General features: G+C 39.2%; 1 protein-coding gene across 1 annotated transcript in view; it reads right to left on the bottom strand.

Annotated features, from left to right (window-relative positions):
- LOC126480867 (isoleucine--tRNA ligase, mitochondrial) overlaps positions 1-16,739 on the bottom strand; it is a 106,419-nt gene that overhangs the window by 14,943 nt on the left and 74,737 nt on the right. The window contains exons 7-15 of the mRNA XM_050104245.1: positions 14,724-14,893; positions 10,265-10,501; positions 10,010-10,176; positions 9,781-9,910; positions 9,542-9,699; positions 4,720-4,854; positions 1,450-1,666; positions 1,249-1,355; positions 1,023-1,168 (exon numbers count right to left, since the gene is read on the bottom strand). Of these exons, the coding sequence (XP_049960202.1) occupies positions 1,023-1,168; positions 1,249-1,355; positions 1,450-1,666; positions 4,720-4,854; positions 9,542-9,699; positions 9,781-9,910; positions 10,010-10,176; positions 10,265-10,501; positions 14,724-14,893 (1,467 nt within the window). The remainder of the gene's footprint in view (positions 1-1,022; positions 1,169-1,248; positions 1,356-1,449; positions 1,667-4,719; positions 4,855-9,541; positions 9,700-9,780; positions 9,911-10,009; positions 10,177-10,264; positions 10,502-14,723; positions 14,894-16,739) is intronic.

Raw genomic sequence — 16,739 nt, 5'->3', positions numbered from 1 at the left:
GAGGACAAAGTAGGGCGATATGAAACTGTAGATGTACTCTGGATTTTCTGTGTGTACCAGGTGATAAGAGATTACTTTCTACAAGCGTTTTTTGTGATCTTTATGTCTTTTGACATGCTATTTCACCTTTTAATATTAGGTGGTATTTCTGCCTCAGTTATACATTTTAATACCATATTGTAACTGAAGCTCATTTTTAACTAGAGAACAAATGAAAATTCATCAGCATTACTTCAAAACTACCACACAATTTTATGAAACAATGCAATTCTAGGTTGGAATCCTAACAATATTATGGAAAGGATACACAGCATCTCACCACGTACAGGTGGCATTAAGTCGCAGACAGGCACAATGAAAAAGACTGATAAACATTTAAGCTTTCTGACAAAAAAGTATTTTGTGTGTGTGTGTGTGTGTGTGTGTGTGTGTGTGTGTGTGTGCGTGTTTCCCATTTCCAAAGGAAGACTTTTTTGTCTGAAAGTTTAAAAGTTTAGCAGTCTTTTCATTGTGTCGGTCTGTGATTCCATCTCTTCTATACGTGTTGGTAGCAACCTATCCTTTTCGTAACATAATTTTATGACATTTATTACACCAATATTCATGCTGTTTGTGGAATCACTCCACTTTAGTTCACCTTAGCTAACTGAATGACTGAATACTGTGAATTACGAATATACAATTATGACCATTTGTCCTTACACACATTCTAATTTAGTTGCAGCTGATCTATTTCAAACAAATTTCTTGAGAAGCGCATGTTACATTAAAAGGGGGGGGGGGGGGGGGGGCAATGAACAATCAGTTACATCAAACGTGCAGAACAAAAAAAGATAAAGTTCAAGTAAATAATGCACTGTCCCACAGAGAAATTTCTCTCTACAGAAATAATGCTAATCCATGGCCTCTACTGAACAACAACCTGCATCACGAAATACAACAAGAAGAAATTACTGAACAACAAGTTGCATCACAAAATACAACAAGAAGAAAACAGAGAGAAAGTTAGGCACTGAACTCACCGACAAAACAGGGATGGTGGAGATAAACTTCCTCTGCAAGAAATGGTAAAACTGGGGCAATCATATGTGTAACACCTTCCAGTATGTGGCTCAGCACCAACTGACAAGCTCTTCTCTTAGGAGAGTTAGATGATTCGCAATAAAGTCTGAAAATTATTTGTATTATTGCCTCTACCATTAGTTTGAGATAAAAATAAACAACAAAGAAAATGACTTCACCACTCACCTGTCTTTTATGAGATGACAGTATAGTGCTGATAGATCGTTGGTGACAAAGTTTGTCATGAGTTTACAAACATGGTTGAACTGATAAGTGTCATACATTGCCACAACCTAAAACAAGATGATCCTTGAATGTATAAGAATAAACAGATCTTAAGTCAAAAGTTGAACTTCCATAATAAAAGATTTAGTTGGGAACAAGTACCTCTTTTTCCAAACCAAAGAGCAGATTGAGCAAGTACTTGTCCAAGTTGTATAAATGTACAGCATCAGTGTCACTCTTATTCTGGAAATCATTTATGGACCCAAGGATAAAGCGCAGCACAATGCGTATTTTTTGGATAGAATCTGCAGAGCTGTCCAACAAATTGTTGCTTATACTTATGTTACCATGATGCGTACCATGCGAAGCAACCCACCACCTGTAATTGAAAGTACGGTATTTGGGGAAAAAGATGTAATTATTGCACAACATAAAATCAATATGATGAGTAAGTGAAATAAGACTGTAAAATGTGTCACATATTACTGATACTGACCAATTGATCAATTTTTAGAGTTTAAAAACATTCATTCAACTGGTACCAAATTGCTGGATACAAGGTTCACTCAGAATGTTTTTAATGGAAGGCAAAATAATTTCATATCAGAGTACTCTCCTTCTAGATATGCACACTGTGCAATATGCCATCTGTGAAAGATTACACAGGAACATTTTTGTAAGAAAACAAACTGCTACTAGTGCCTAAAAATGAATGTGCACTTTGGTTGTTAAGAAAGTGATTGGAAGAGGGATGTGTTCTGTTCCTTCATAAACACACTCGAATAAGAATTATCTCTGATGTACATAGCTTTGTGTAGAAGTGGGTGCCAATTAATTAATGTAAACTCAGGGATGTTTTCAAAAGAAAATCACAATTTTCCTAATACAGGACAAACCAAAAGGGAATGACGAGACACTTCCTCAAGACAGATGGTATTACAAAGTAATTAAACTCAAACAATAAAAAATCCAAGATGGAATGTAAGAATAATTGTGACTCAGCATCTCCGCAATAAAGTAATTAAACTGCATTTCGAATAGAAAGCCATTACCAGAGCACTAAAATTTCTGAAATCTTTAATTTTGGAAGACACAGTCAGTTACTTACAATTGCTCTAAATACAAGCAATTCATTCAATTCGTAGAATTCAAAACACAAAATGAATACAATTTGCAGTGCAAAAGTGTTATCTTCTCATACATAAGCTGTGAGCGATCAGAACACGATACTAAAACTTAAAGCAGGCAAGGCACTAGCATAAATTTCCACATACTGTATGATATTTGGGTACACAACTGAAATTCATTAGCAGCATGATACAAATATGACTGCTGACTTCCCAACCATCTTATATTGTTATACATTGTCCAATCAATCTGAAATAAGCTCATTATTCACCAGCAATTGTAGCATTGTTCCCTCCAAAGACCCTTCCCATTTTTAATTCCCTATGATAATGTCCAAGGTATGAAACAACAGTTCTTAACCCTCCAAAATTATTTGAGGTCTCAATTAACTGTTAATGTACTATCAAGTCCATCGTCACTGTTGCAATGAGAAGAATATCATTTTGTGGTATGAACAATGGATCACAACAGAAATTGAATTCCAACAGAAAGATCTAAATATGACATGTGTACTGCAGATAATTTAGGAGTAAAGGTAACAAATCACTGAATAGTTGAAGCACTGATTCGAATTAATGCTCCACTATTCCGTAAGTCGTTACCTTTAATTCTATATTATTTACATTACACCAGGACTTTTCATAACATGTGTGTAATCAGTTTAAACAATAATCCTCACCCCACAGACTATTCCAATGGGTTTAAAGTTGCTGCACTAGTGGTCTGTACACAATGCATCTACACAAAATGACAATAATAGCAGTAAGTTCAACATAATTAGAACTTCTTTAGAGTTTTTTTCCATACACTGCCTAAAAAATTATAGGCTGATCGTGCACCTTTTTACACTGATGACTGAAATATATAAGGGGTGTTCAATAAGTATTGCAACACATTATTTTCTTGGACAACTTAAATTGAAAAAATGTGGAATTTGTTGCAAGACAGGGTGGAATATTCCCATTTCAGCCACTATAGTTTCATTAAGTTCTGATTGGTGGTGGCACTAAAACTAGCCTCCAAAATGGCATCTGTAACAGAGGTGCATTCCAAGCAAAGAACTGTCCTTAGTTTCTATTGGCAGAAAAACAGAGCATCACAGACATTCATACACACTTGCAGAATGACTGCTGTGACCTCCTGCAGCAAACAAAAGCATGGTGAGTCTTAGGTGAGGTATCTTATCATCACACAAATCTGTCCGATCTCCCGTGTCTCGTCCAGCTGTACACAGCTGTGTGTGGACAGATTTGTTCGAAGTGATCAACAGATCACAACGAAACACCAAACTGCTCAACTGGATGTCTCTGTTGGTAGTGCTGAAACACTCATCCACCTGTTGAGTTGTTCAAAGGTGTGTGCCCACTGAGTTCCTCGCCGCCTAACAGAAGACCATAAAGAACAACAAAGGACCATCTGTGCAGAATTGCTTGCACATTATGAGGACGATCATAACAATTTTTTGTCAAACGTCATGACCGGTTTTAAAACATGAGTTCATCACTTCGAACTGGAAATAAAATAGCAATCCATGAAGTGGTATCACACCACCTCTCCTCCAAAGAAACAGTTCAAGGTCGCACCCTTAGATAGTAAAGTCATTGTAGCAGTCTTCTGGGACTCCGAAGGGTTATTCTGTTAGATGTCCTCCCTCACTGGGCAACAATCAACTCTGAAGTGTATTCTGATACCATTAGGAAATTGAAATAATGACTTCAGCGTGTTTGTTGTCACAAAAATGCAAACAAACTTTTCCTTCTCCGTGACAATGCAAGGCCTCACATAAGTCTGTGCACTTGAGAGGAGCTCACAATACTTCATTCGAATGTTCTTACTCATCCATCCTACAGCCCAGATCTTGTACCTTCTGACAAACATCTGTTTGGCCGAGTGAAGGATGCATTCCACGAGAAGCAGTACATGGATTTTGGGGACATAACTGATGAAATATGACACTGGCTTTGAACTCAACCAGTAGAGTAATAACAAGTGGCCATACAGCCCTTTGCAGTAAGATAGTGTGCACTTAATGGAGATTATATCAAGAACTAGAGTTTTGTAGCCAAAGGAGTGGGGAATAATACTGTGTATTGGAATCCTGAATAAAACTGACCTGCTTTCAGAAAAAAAAAAAAAAAAAAAAAATTTGTTGCAATACTTCTTGAACACTCATTGTATTTCCAATATTGGCACCATCACTTATCAAACTACAGTAATCTTCAAAATCCGGCCACTGACCTTAAGGCATGTGCTGCACTTAATTTTTAGTTTTGATTCATTGTTTCAGTTGATATGATCTAATACCTGAGAACATCAGTCCCATAAGCTGGTATGTGCTTGCTGCCTTCAGTAATGTCAACAGGATCTACAACATTTCCCAATGACTTTGACATTTTTCGACCATTTCCATCAACTGCAAATCCATGAACAAATATAGCCCTGTGAATTACAAAACAAAGGTACATTTCAATATTTTTTTCAGCCTTTAACAATTAGATTTTGATTGTCTAAATTCTACAGATAATTATAATGTAATCTGTTCTATAACAGAGAATGACCTCTTTGCTTAATGAAACCCTGTAATATTTCTTACTAACACTAGTTTCATGTATGATATGAAAGTAAAATAAAAATTTGGTGAACGGATCATGTACCTTATTGAGCAACAATCATATCAGAAGGAATAAATGTAATCACTTGTCATATAATTGAAGTACTGGAAGAAAAAGCAAAACACCACACATACAAAGCTACTTGTGGCTACAATAAGATTAACGATTAACCTTGTGTGTGTGTGTGTGTGTGTGTGTGTGTGTGTGTGTATGTATGTAAACCACAATTAAATTTATAATTTTGACACAAACTGTTATTTTCATTTAAAAATATCTCCTTTATGGAAGACTCCCAAGAACCTGTTATGAAATTATTAACTCACCAGCTGAGAAACCTGGCATTGCCCAGGCATATATTTAAAGCTGTGCCTGACGCTTCGTACACGTGTAGTTTATTTTTTACTTATAAAGCTTGTCAGTACAATGTTTGAAGTTGTATGATTTAGGACATGAACAAAGATCTTGGTTGGTTCACTAACACAGGAGAAATGGCAGTAGGAAAACCAGCTGACACTAAGTTCCACACCAAAAACATGCAGTGTCTGGCCTTGTGCTTAGTTTATGGTATAACATAAGCTCACCAGGAACTGTACACATTTAAAGTAAAATGGTGAATTGTTAGGAATAAGAATAGTTTCTGGTATAAAAACTCACTCGCCTGTGCCACTTTTCATCAGAATTTCTGCTTCTATGGTGTTACGCTGGAGAAAAGTACAAGAGGGAAAAAACATTAAGCCTTGTGGCTGAAGTATTCTGAAGATCAAACAATGGAAAATCCAGGCTGGAACTCAGTTCACTCCTCCATCCAATTGTGATCCACCCAGACTGCCCCCAAACCACTCTCTGTTAACTTTTCAGAATTTCTTAACCTCGAACCTTGCCTCACCATCATTCCCCAAATCCCTCAACATGCAAACTACACTATGTCTGCAGAAAGAACCGCAATCCACCATCTAAAAAACTGATCCCGACCTTATAATCCTTCCTGCGGACACAGGTTCCACCACTGTTGTTTTGAACTGCAAGGATTACCTGGTGGAAAGACTCCGCCAGGTGTCAGGTACTTCCACCTACAAACCTTGCCACAGTGACCCCATTCCAGTAATCCAGCAGGATCTCCAGTCACTACTCAAATCCATAGGCCCATCCCAGAACCTCTCCCCAGAGTCCATCTCTCTGCTCACCCCTACCACTCCCCGCACTCCTTCCTTCTTCATGCTTCCCAAAGTCCATAAACCTAATCACCCAGGATGCCCCACTGTGGCCAGTTACTGTGCCCCCACTGAGAGAATCTCTGCTCTTGTAGACCAACACCTTCGACATATTACTCGGAACCTAACCTTCTATGAAAAAGATACCAACCATTTCCTCCACCAACTAACCACAATTCCTGTGCCTTTACCACACAGTGCCCTGCTCATCACTATTGACACCACTTCCCTGTTTACTAACATTCCTAATGGCCATGGCCTTACCACTACTGAACATTAACTTTCCCAGTGCCGGTAGATTCCAAATCAACAACCTCCTTCCTAGTTGCCATGACCAACTACATCCTCACTACAATTACTTCTCCTTTGAAGGCATTACCTACAAATAAATGCTGGGTAGGGCCATGGGCACCCACCAGGGCACCATCCTATGCCAACCTATTCATGGGCCATCTAGAAGAATCCTAGCTAGAAACCCAGAATCCTAAACACCTCACCTGGTTCAGATTCACTGATGACATCTTTTCTATCTGGATCAAAGGTGAGGACACCCTATCCACAATCCTCCAGAACCTCAACAACTTCATTCCCACTTGCTTCACCTGGTCCTACTCAACCCAACAAGCCACCTTCCTAGATGTTCACCTCCACCCCACAGATGACTGCATCAGTACCTCCATCCATATCAACCTACTAACCACCAGCAATACCTCCAGTCTGACAGCTGCTACCCCTTCCATACCAGGAAGCCCCTTCTGTACATCCTAGCCACCCGTGGTCATCGCATCTGCAGTCCCTCTCAAAATAAACTGAGGGTCTCACTGAAGCCTTCACTGATTATAACTATACTCCCAACCCTATACAAAAACAAATCTCCCACACCTTATCTTTCTGGTCTCACACCACATCCCACAGTTCCACCGTCCAGCCACAGAGGAGCATTCCTCTCGTAACTCAGTACCACCCAGGACTGGAGCAACTGCTTACATTCCCCTCCAGGTTTTTGATTACCTCTTGACATGCCCCAAAATGAGAAATATCCTGCCCACTATCCTTCCCACCCCTCCCACAGTGGTATTCCACCGTCCACCAAACCTACACAATATACTCGTCCATCATTCCACAAGCCCTGCTCCCAGTCCCTTACATCATGGCTCATACCCCTGTAATAGACCTAGACGCAAGACCTGTCCCATACATCCTCCCACCACCACCTGCTCCAATTCGGTCACTAACATCACCTATCCCATCAAGGGCAGGGCGACCTGTGAAACCATTCATGTGATCTACAAACTAAGCTGCAACTACTGTGCTGCATTCTATGTAGGCATGACAACCCACAAGCTGTCTGTCCTCGTGAATGGCCATTGACAAACTGTGGGCAAGAAACAAGTGGACCACCCTGTTGCTGAACACACTGCCAAACATGGTATTCTTCATTTCAATGACTGCTTCACAGCCTGTGCCATATTCATTCTTCCCACCAACACCAGCTTTTCTGAATTGTGCAGGTGGGAACTTTCCCTTTCCTATGTTCCCGCAACCCTCCTGGCCTCAACCTTCATTAGTCACTGTCCTCACCCATTCAGCCCTCCAGCCCCTTTTCTGTTCCCTCCAGCACTACACAGCCATCATTCCACCATCACACCTAGGCTTTCTATGTCTCTACTTTTCCACTACTTCCCCCCCCCCCCCCCCCCCCACCTCTCCCCTGCCCTCCATCTAACCTGCAGCACTTCACTGTCTGCCATCCCCACCATACTATCCCTCCCCCTCCCCACCCCAGCCTCCTCCTTACCCCACCCAGTCGCCGCTCTCATCACACACTGGGGCTGCTGCTCCCAGTGTGGTTTCAGTTGCCGAGACTGCAGGTGTGTGTGTGTGTGTGTGTGTGTGTGTGTGTGTGTGTGTGTGCGCACGCGCCTATCTGCAACTCAGCACCTCCGCTGTACGGTAAGTATTCTTTCTGATGGGTGAGATAATTCATGATGCTCTTGATTAAAGTTACGTTGTGCCCTGCTATTGGAAGGAGTTTCTAAATAGCGAGTTACAGCTTGAAGTTCTCGAGCTGCTGTAAGTCTCACCTCATGATCTTCAATGGATTATTGAGACTGCACTGTCCCCAGTTTTTCAGCCTTTCTTGTGTATTCAGCAAGACTAAACTGTTCTCTACACATTTTTTTTCACAAACAACACTAAATCAAAATGTCATGAGTTGGCACCCAAGTCACAAAGCAAACTTAAGCAATCTATTTTTTTTCTTAGCGTGCACCAGCCGGAGTGTTATCCCGGATGCGCACTGTAGTAGCTCTAGCAGCGCGCACCGCTGGTGCGTCCAGACCATGTGGCACCGAGCCAAATCGGGAACATTGCATCACCGACTCGCTAGGCACTCAGCAAGCAGTGCGGCACTATGCTTGGTAATTTTTTTAAACTGTTGCATCCTTGAGCCCCCGGTTCGCGATGTACGATTAGTGGTTACAGGAGTCAAGGATCACCCTTTATTAATAATTATAATACAAAGTAATATCTCCAGTTAGAGCTACAGTTTCAGCAAGTACACCAAGTCCTTTCATCCATACATGAATTTTTTCATCATTACTAACTTTTCTACAGGAACGTGTATACAAGGTAAAATGCACATTACTATAAACATAGCTAGGTCTACTTTGCGTCTTCACACTGAGTTAAAAAAAAAATAATAATAATAAATAAATAAAACCTAAGAGCAACATCTACTGGTTCTTTGGTGTACTACAAAACAAACAGCATCACCTACTGGTTCTTTCGTGTATTATACTGTTACAATTAAGAAATGGCTCTGAGCACTATGGGACTCAACTGCTGAGGTCATTAGTCCCCTAGAACTTAGAACTAGTTAAACCTAACTAACCTAAGGACATCACAAACATCCATGCCCGAGGCAGGATTCGAACCTGCGACCGTAGCGGTCTTGCGGTTCCAGACTGCAGCGCCTTTAACCGCACGGCCACTTCGGCCGGCTGTTACAATTAAGAATCCAAATTACTAAGCTAAGCAGATGATTTTACATAGAACTTTAAATTATGGTATATTTCTTTTGCAAGTTCCAGTTTTGATGAAATAAAGCCTATACATTGCCTGGAGCTATACTCAAGTTACCCGTGAAAGCCCCATGAAAATTCAGCTAGTAGTTTTTGGAGACTAGCATGTTCAAACAGACAGATGCGATGGTTCCACAGTTTCATTATTAGTACTGATAAACTTGAACAAAGAGCAATGTTTATGTGTCAGGAAACAGAGTGAGCACTTTATTTCACTAACCGATAGGGAGGCTCCTCACGCAGTGCAACTGATGTCATTAGTGAAGACTGGAACCAACCAGTGATTTGGTCTACACCTTCCAAATATAAGTCAGCCACTTTTTGATCCAAAACAGAAGACCATGATATTCCACTATCAAACCAGATGTCCAAGATGTCCTAAAACAGAAAAAGAAAATATTAAATGTATCAAAAAAAGATAAACTGTGCTAATGAAGTGCAGTATTATATGTTACACACCTGACTTTTTTCTATGTCTTGTACATCTACATCTGAGACACAACCTTCAACAAGTTTCTCAGTAGGCAGTGTCCACCAGAAATCTGGACCATGTTCTTCCAAAAGATTACAGAAGTGATCGATCAGTGGTCTAAAAATTATTGTATAATAATATTACAAACTAATTATTAGGTCATGTATAATGAACATGTTCAACTGACATATAACACAAAAAAATTTTAGGCTCTACCTGGTTACCAAGATTTCCTGATTTGAATGTCGGTAAAGAACTGGGATCGGTACACCCCAAACTCTCTGCCTTGAGATACACCAGTACGGTCGCCTGTCCAGCAGCGATATTAGCTGACCACTTCCACTGAATTTTTCTGGCAATATGTTAACAGCTCTGAGTTTGTTCTAATATTTAATAACATCAATCAGAGACTGTGTAAAACATTTAATGTGATACAAAGAAGTATAAAAAATGTTTTGTTCTAAGACTTACAATTGCTGTTTGTTTAATTGCATCAGTGTCAATAAACCATTGCTTGCTAGCTCTGATTATAACTGGCTGCTTTGTCCTCCAGTCATAGGGATAACTATGTGTATACTTTTCTTGATGCAAAATATCATTCTGCAACAATACCAACACTTTTTCATTGCCTGCAGACAACACAGGTAAACCTTCAAGCTCTGGCCCAATTTTAGACATAAAGCAGCCATCTTCATCAACCAAACACTCCTATAAGAGAAACAAAAGTACTGTATGAACTAACACACTGAAGGAAACATTGTTTTGCTAAGATGCTCATTTGGTAAAAGGTATGAACATTTATTTTTCACAAGTAAGTTGAATGGCTGATGACTACTTATCTTGAGGAAGTGAAATTTCAAGTTCTGTCAACAGACAAATATGAAAGTAGAAAAAAACTATACTCACCATGTACAGAAACACACATTTATCTAATTCCATTTACTAATGGGGGCAAGAACGGTCATGAGCACCACTGATACGTAACAGGCCAACCCTCTGTCATCCACTATACAGTGGTTGCCATTTACTGTGCAGAATCCTCCAGAATGGAGATATAGTTATAATTTGGACCCCATAATAAGTACAACTGAATATTGTAGTTTTGCATTTGTCAAATTTTAGGAGTGAACATAGAGTTCCAGTGTTTCTGGTATTAGCACCATACCATTTGCAAACCAAAATCTTAACTTCACATTCAACTCAAGGAAACTACGTAATGTCCCAAGATCATACAAATTTTGTTAATGGATTTGCAGTTGATGGAAATGATAGAAATGTTACACTTCATTAGTACAAGCTTATTATCTACCATATGTAGTATAAAGTGGACTGAAGGATAAACAGTGCCTAGGACAAGAAGTTGTTATAAAAGTTTACATTGTGCTTTTCGACAAATTACGGGGAATGCTCCTACTCTGTAAAGTTTACATAATATGTAATATATTAAATATTATTGTAAATTAATATAAAAGCTTTCTGGGTGTAGAGGGACATCATGTTATAAAATAGCTGTCATTATATGGATAAAACCAACATTTTGACCCCAGTTGCAGTGGGCTTTCTCTGGGTCTACTAATGTAGAAACTGATGAAGCGTATTAGTGAATGCCCAATAATATTCTGTTATGATTCCTCTTCTGCACATGGCATCATGTCACAGTTTCAAAAATTGCCAAACTGGCTTACTGGGCTGGAGGGAATGGGAATCTTATATCTGGCTGGTTTCCTTTAGTGGTCAGAGTGAAGATCTGGTGTTGCTGATTGCCTCATTCAATACACGCAACGACTGACAGGCACTTGACGAATAGGATTTTGACTACTATGAGTGTTATTTTCCTCATGTGGATTACTGGACACGCAAATGCAGTTCCTTGCCAGTAACACTCATAAATCAAACTATCAGTGTGGCTTGTTGGGCTCTGGTGGCTGCCATACGGTATGGTGCAAACCTAAAGCATTCTTCTCTATCCATACTGTTAGGAAGTTTTAGTATGTCAATGGCCTCCTTGATTATACATTACATCATTCCTGGATGTTTGGCAAGTATACAACTCTGATTAAATTTTATCTACCTGGATTGCTCTTTCCAGCATCAATCAGAGCTGATTTGAAGTGGCATTTGAAAATACTGCTCATGTTCCAGGATTTGTGTTGCTATTGGCCTTCAATTATTCTTCTTCACATCTTGTACATGTCTGCAGTGAGCAAAGCATTTGTACAGTCACTGACCAAGAAGGTAGTACACACGATTTTAAGATCCTGTGTTCTATCATGAACATCACTGAGATTCTGTGTATGAGTCATCAACGAGTGGATCACCAAATTCTTCTGCACTGGGTGCAGTTGGGATGTGGCACCTAAATACTTATCTGTGTGTGTTTGTATTGGCTTCTGGTATTGTCAGTGCCCTTGCCTGCCATCCAATGTCCTACATGTGTTCACATCTAGAAATGGAATCACATCATGCTCCTCTAATTCAAACATGAACTGAACCTTTCCATGCAGGTTATGCAAATATTTGTGAATGTTATATAGCTTTGATACACCATTGGACCATAAATTGAATCTTTGTTCAGAGACCTGAATGAGCAGTGTGGGTGTAATGGAATCAAACTCAGCATCAATGATCCAAAGTTGACTGTCAATATGTCAGATGCCTAATGGAGATATGGTGGGAAGCACTACTACCATCTGTCATGTCGTAGTTTTTTTTCTGCCATTCGAAGTGCAGATCTGAAGAGGATGGCAGAAGACTGGACAGCCTGGAGAACTACCATGTGAAAACCTGCCTTTTGGCAGAACATTGATGATGATGATGATGATGATGATTTGAAGTAAGCTGATGACAAGTTAGGAATATTTTTGTTATTAGTACATCGTCTTCAGTTGTGGTATTTAATTTTCTTGCTATAGCTCAAGATGTTTCATAGCTACAACTCCATTCTCAAGAACTGAAGTGACATTCTTTTTGCATGTCACATATACTTCAGTTTATCATCTTCATTTGAACATGAAATGTTCATTTCCTTCATCAGTGAAAAACTTCCATGTGTGCACATTATATTACTGGAATTGTAACTGCAACTGCGGAAATTTTTCACTGACCTAGAAGATGAACACTTCATGTACCAGTGAAGATGATAAACTTAAGCAAAAGTGACACCCAAAAAATGTCACTGCAGTTCTGGAAATTGGAAGGTAGCTCTGAAAGGCATTGCACTGATATAAGAAAATAAAATATTATGCTTAAGGCTGCATATTCTTAGCAGAAATATTCCCAGCCAACAACCTATAGCCATGGGTAGCCCTTGACAAAATACCTGTTATTAACATATGTTGACAGATCTAACTGAACCTGATCAAATGTGTCTGGCTGGTACATGAACAGTTTACTCTAACGGCATGTTGATAAACAGAGATTTTATACTGACGCTAACCATCTAATCTGTGAGTAAATTTATCTCCCTCTTTGTTTTCCATAACATTTTTTGAGTGAAGAGTCACATGTGAAACAACTGACACTTGATGAGCAAAACTGATGTTTTGGTCACAACTGTACTAACTCTCCTCTGGGTCTACTAATGGGAAAACTTCTGTTCAATGTTGCTGAGACCCCAATTATATTTTGTAAAGGCCCTTCATATGGATAAAGAGAAAGTTCTCTTAAACACAGCCAAAACATCAGTTTCATCCATATTCATTACAACATGATGTGGGTCCACACTTGTAAAACTTGTATGCCTACAAATGCCTACGCACTCATATTATTATAATTATTTCAATATTACAGCTTACACTACCAAAGTACAGTACTGAAATTATTCTATTGTAGATATACAGACATATACCATGTCGTCGTAAACAGAAAGATGGAGCAGAAAATCATCCCAGTATTTGGATGAACTGATTTTGGGAAACCACAGAAGACCTATATTACGATAAATGGTTAATTGTCCCAGGTTCCTTGTAGACCTCTGGTTTGACATTTTGTGATTTCTTCTTTACAAACTATTGAAATAAACAGTTGTATTCCACAATGAAAAACAAAGAGATATGTTCTGGGTAATACAGACTGCCACAACTGTGGTAATAGTACAAGTGAGATCAAGTACACTAACAGAAGAAATGATTAATAAATTTGTTAGGAAAACAACAATACATACAATTATGTAAGTTGCAGAACAAAACTTCACCAGTAACAGTGCAGCTAGAGGTTGAGTCAATAAGTAAAATCATTAGTCTCTAGCATCCTTGTCATCTACATAAATGGGCACAGCACTTCATACAATAATTACTATCAAATTTACATAAATACTGCACTTACACCTGGTGCACAAACAGTGATACATATAGGTGCAGTTTTACATAAATTTAGACATTCTTGCACACACACACACACACACACACACACACACACACACACACACACACAAATATATGAATTCAGACAGCACAATGTACCTGTACAGGTGTGTGTGTGTGTGTGTGTGTGTGTGTGTGTGTGTATACTCTACCTCAAGACGGATTCATACAAAAGCTAGTGAAGTTCTGTGTGCCTGTTAATGACTCCACACTCCTACTTTTCTATAAGCCATTTAGTTTATTAACTCCTAAATTATTTACATTTTGCAAGAACTTTCCATACCAAAGTATGATATATGGTTGATACAAGGACGATGTCCTCTTAAAATAGTTCATTATGCCTCAATATTTCATTGTGAACTATTACTTGACAATGGTCCACATGCCAAAATTGCAACCATAAGTATACAAATTTAATACTAGTCAAGGTGAAACATATTGTGATTTGTGAAATGCTTAATCAATGGAAGAGAGGGCATAACTTTAAACAGTAAATAACATTTTTTTTATTTTCTTGCCACTTATACTAGCAAATTGCAACATACGAAAACGAAAAAGGAAGAACAAACCAAGGAAATTCCATGTTTTAAAGCAACCAAGAAATCATCGTGGCCATGGGCTGGAGATGTATGCACCAATCCACTGCCTTTGCCAGTTGAGACATGGTCTGAAGGAAGCAAAGGCAAGTTGCATCCTTGCTTTAGAGGATGCTCATAGAATGTATTCCTCAACATGTCACCTACAACAGTAGAGACAAAAGGATTTAAAACTGATTTGAAGTGTGCAAAAAGAAATAATAATCACTTGAGTTTCAAAATGTAAAGCTAAAAGTAATTTGAGGATACCAAAGAAATTTACCTTGTCTTAGGAATTCTAGATAACAATATGAGTTTAATACTTGAGGTGATTTTGTAAATAACTTTTGCAGCCAGGGACAGATAACAATTGTTGCCAAAATTAACGTAAAACAATTCAGTAATGAAAAACTATCATCATGCACAGAGAGAAACTTGTGGACTATTGTAGTCAGTTATTAGCAAGAAATATCACACTGGAGAATTTATTTATCTTCTTCTTCTTCTTCTTCTTCTTCTTCTTTTTTTGAGGGGGGGAGGGGGGGGGGGGAGGCTGGGATTGATCATCCTTGCAGGAGACTTCATACAACACACACAATTCTACAATATTCAGGTGCTTCTAATGTATTTTTAGATTTACTGAGGATACACATTGTGCAGGTCAATCTTCTTCATTATTCACTGAAGACCTGTGCCTGCCTAACCACCAGAAACAATTACACTTGGTCCTAACTAACCTGTAATTCAAGTCTCTCTGCAAGATCAGATTAAAGTGAGGAAGCTATGATCTTCATGGACATCACACTGTGTGAGAGAGAAACAGGTGCTGTGTCAGCAAGTGGCAGGATACAACTGAAAACAGGAGAGAAACGGTCATGACACAGGGCGAGAAGACTGCCTCTGAATGGAACTCAAACCCATGCCGGAGCTGAGCAACCAGGCTGACTGGACGGCAGACCTGAGACAACAAGACCAAGTCAATAACAACTATGCAACAACAATGTGCAAATCTAAGTTCAATACAATGCTGTCAACAGTCCAAGTACGAGCCACAATCCAAAGGGAAGTTCTCTACGAATAGACAGCAGTACAGTGGAGATAGTGACAAACGCTATCAAATGAAGTACATGACTGACTGAGTGGTTGAGGTGCAGTGTTATTTATGCCAGCTAAGAGGGTCGCTATGGGCCAATGTATTCAAGTGGTGAGATGGTGGCGCACTCACTAGGTGAGTGCAGTGCTGTAGCAACACAGTCCTCTATTGTCCATCGAGATCCATTTGCTCTGGCAGGCATTCAACTTCTGCGCAGCCTGATACCAGAACATGCATCTCTCAAAACAAAGTATTGCTCATAAAGTTCGGAAACCTTACCTCTTGCAATGTGAATAGCACTATTACAGGCACTGACAATGTAACTTGATGCCCCAACTGATTTGTGAAACAAAAAGTTGGTCAGTACACCTGTTGTAATCAAATATTCTTTGTCTGGCGAGAAGAGAAAGGCAGAGACCTATTTATCATAAGAGGAGCCTTGATATTTGTGATGTTGCACACAAAAGTAACACGAAATATGAAACATGCAACAATGCTTGCCTCTGTGACAGAGACCCTTAACACCATTCAGCCAAGACTTGGGCTCAAAATATGGTTCTTTTGTCAGGGCAACACCTCAGTGTAATGGTTCAGGATGTATATTGGCTGGCTACAATTGGCTTCAAAAGCTATTGGTCATCATATTCATAAATCTGATCTGATTCTTTGTGACTCTTTCTTCTTTCTGAATGTAAAACATACCTAAAAAGACAAATTTTCTAAAAATGAAGACCCCTTCAGCTGCCAAATGCTATCTGAAAATACAGTAAAACTTGCTTTTTATACATTTCAGCAGACTGGCACAAAAAAGTGTAAAACACACAAAAGTGTACAATACAGGAAAGCATAGGAAACACAACAAGCTGGAGATTTTGTGCCTAATGTTCTCTGTTTACAAAGACTGCCAACTTCAGTGT

This window comes from Schistocerca serialis, chromosome 5, assembly GCF_023864345.2.
Source record: "Schistocerca serialis cubense isolate TAMUIC-IGC-003099 chromosome 5, iqSchSeri2.2, whole genome shotgun sequence".
Classification (NCBI taxonomy): Eukaryota; Metazoa; Arthropoda; class Insecta; order Orthoptera; family Acrididae; genus Schistocerca; species Schistocerca serialis.
The sequence above is the reverse complement of the archived record's forward strand: the minus strand, read 5'-3'. Positions and strand labels throughout refer to the sequence as shown.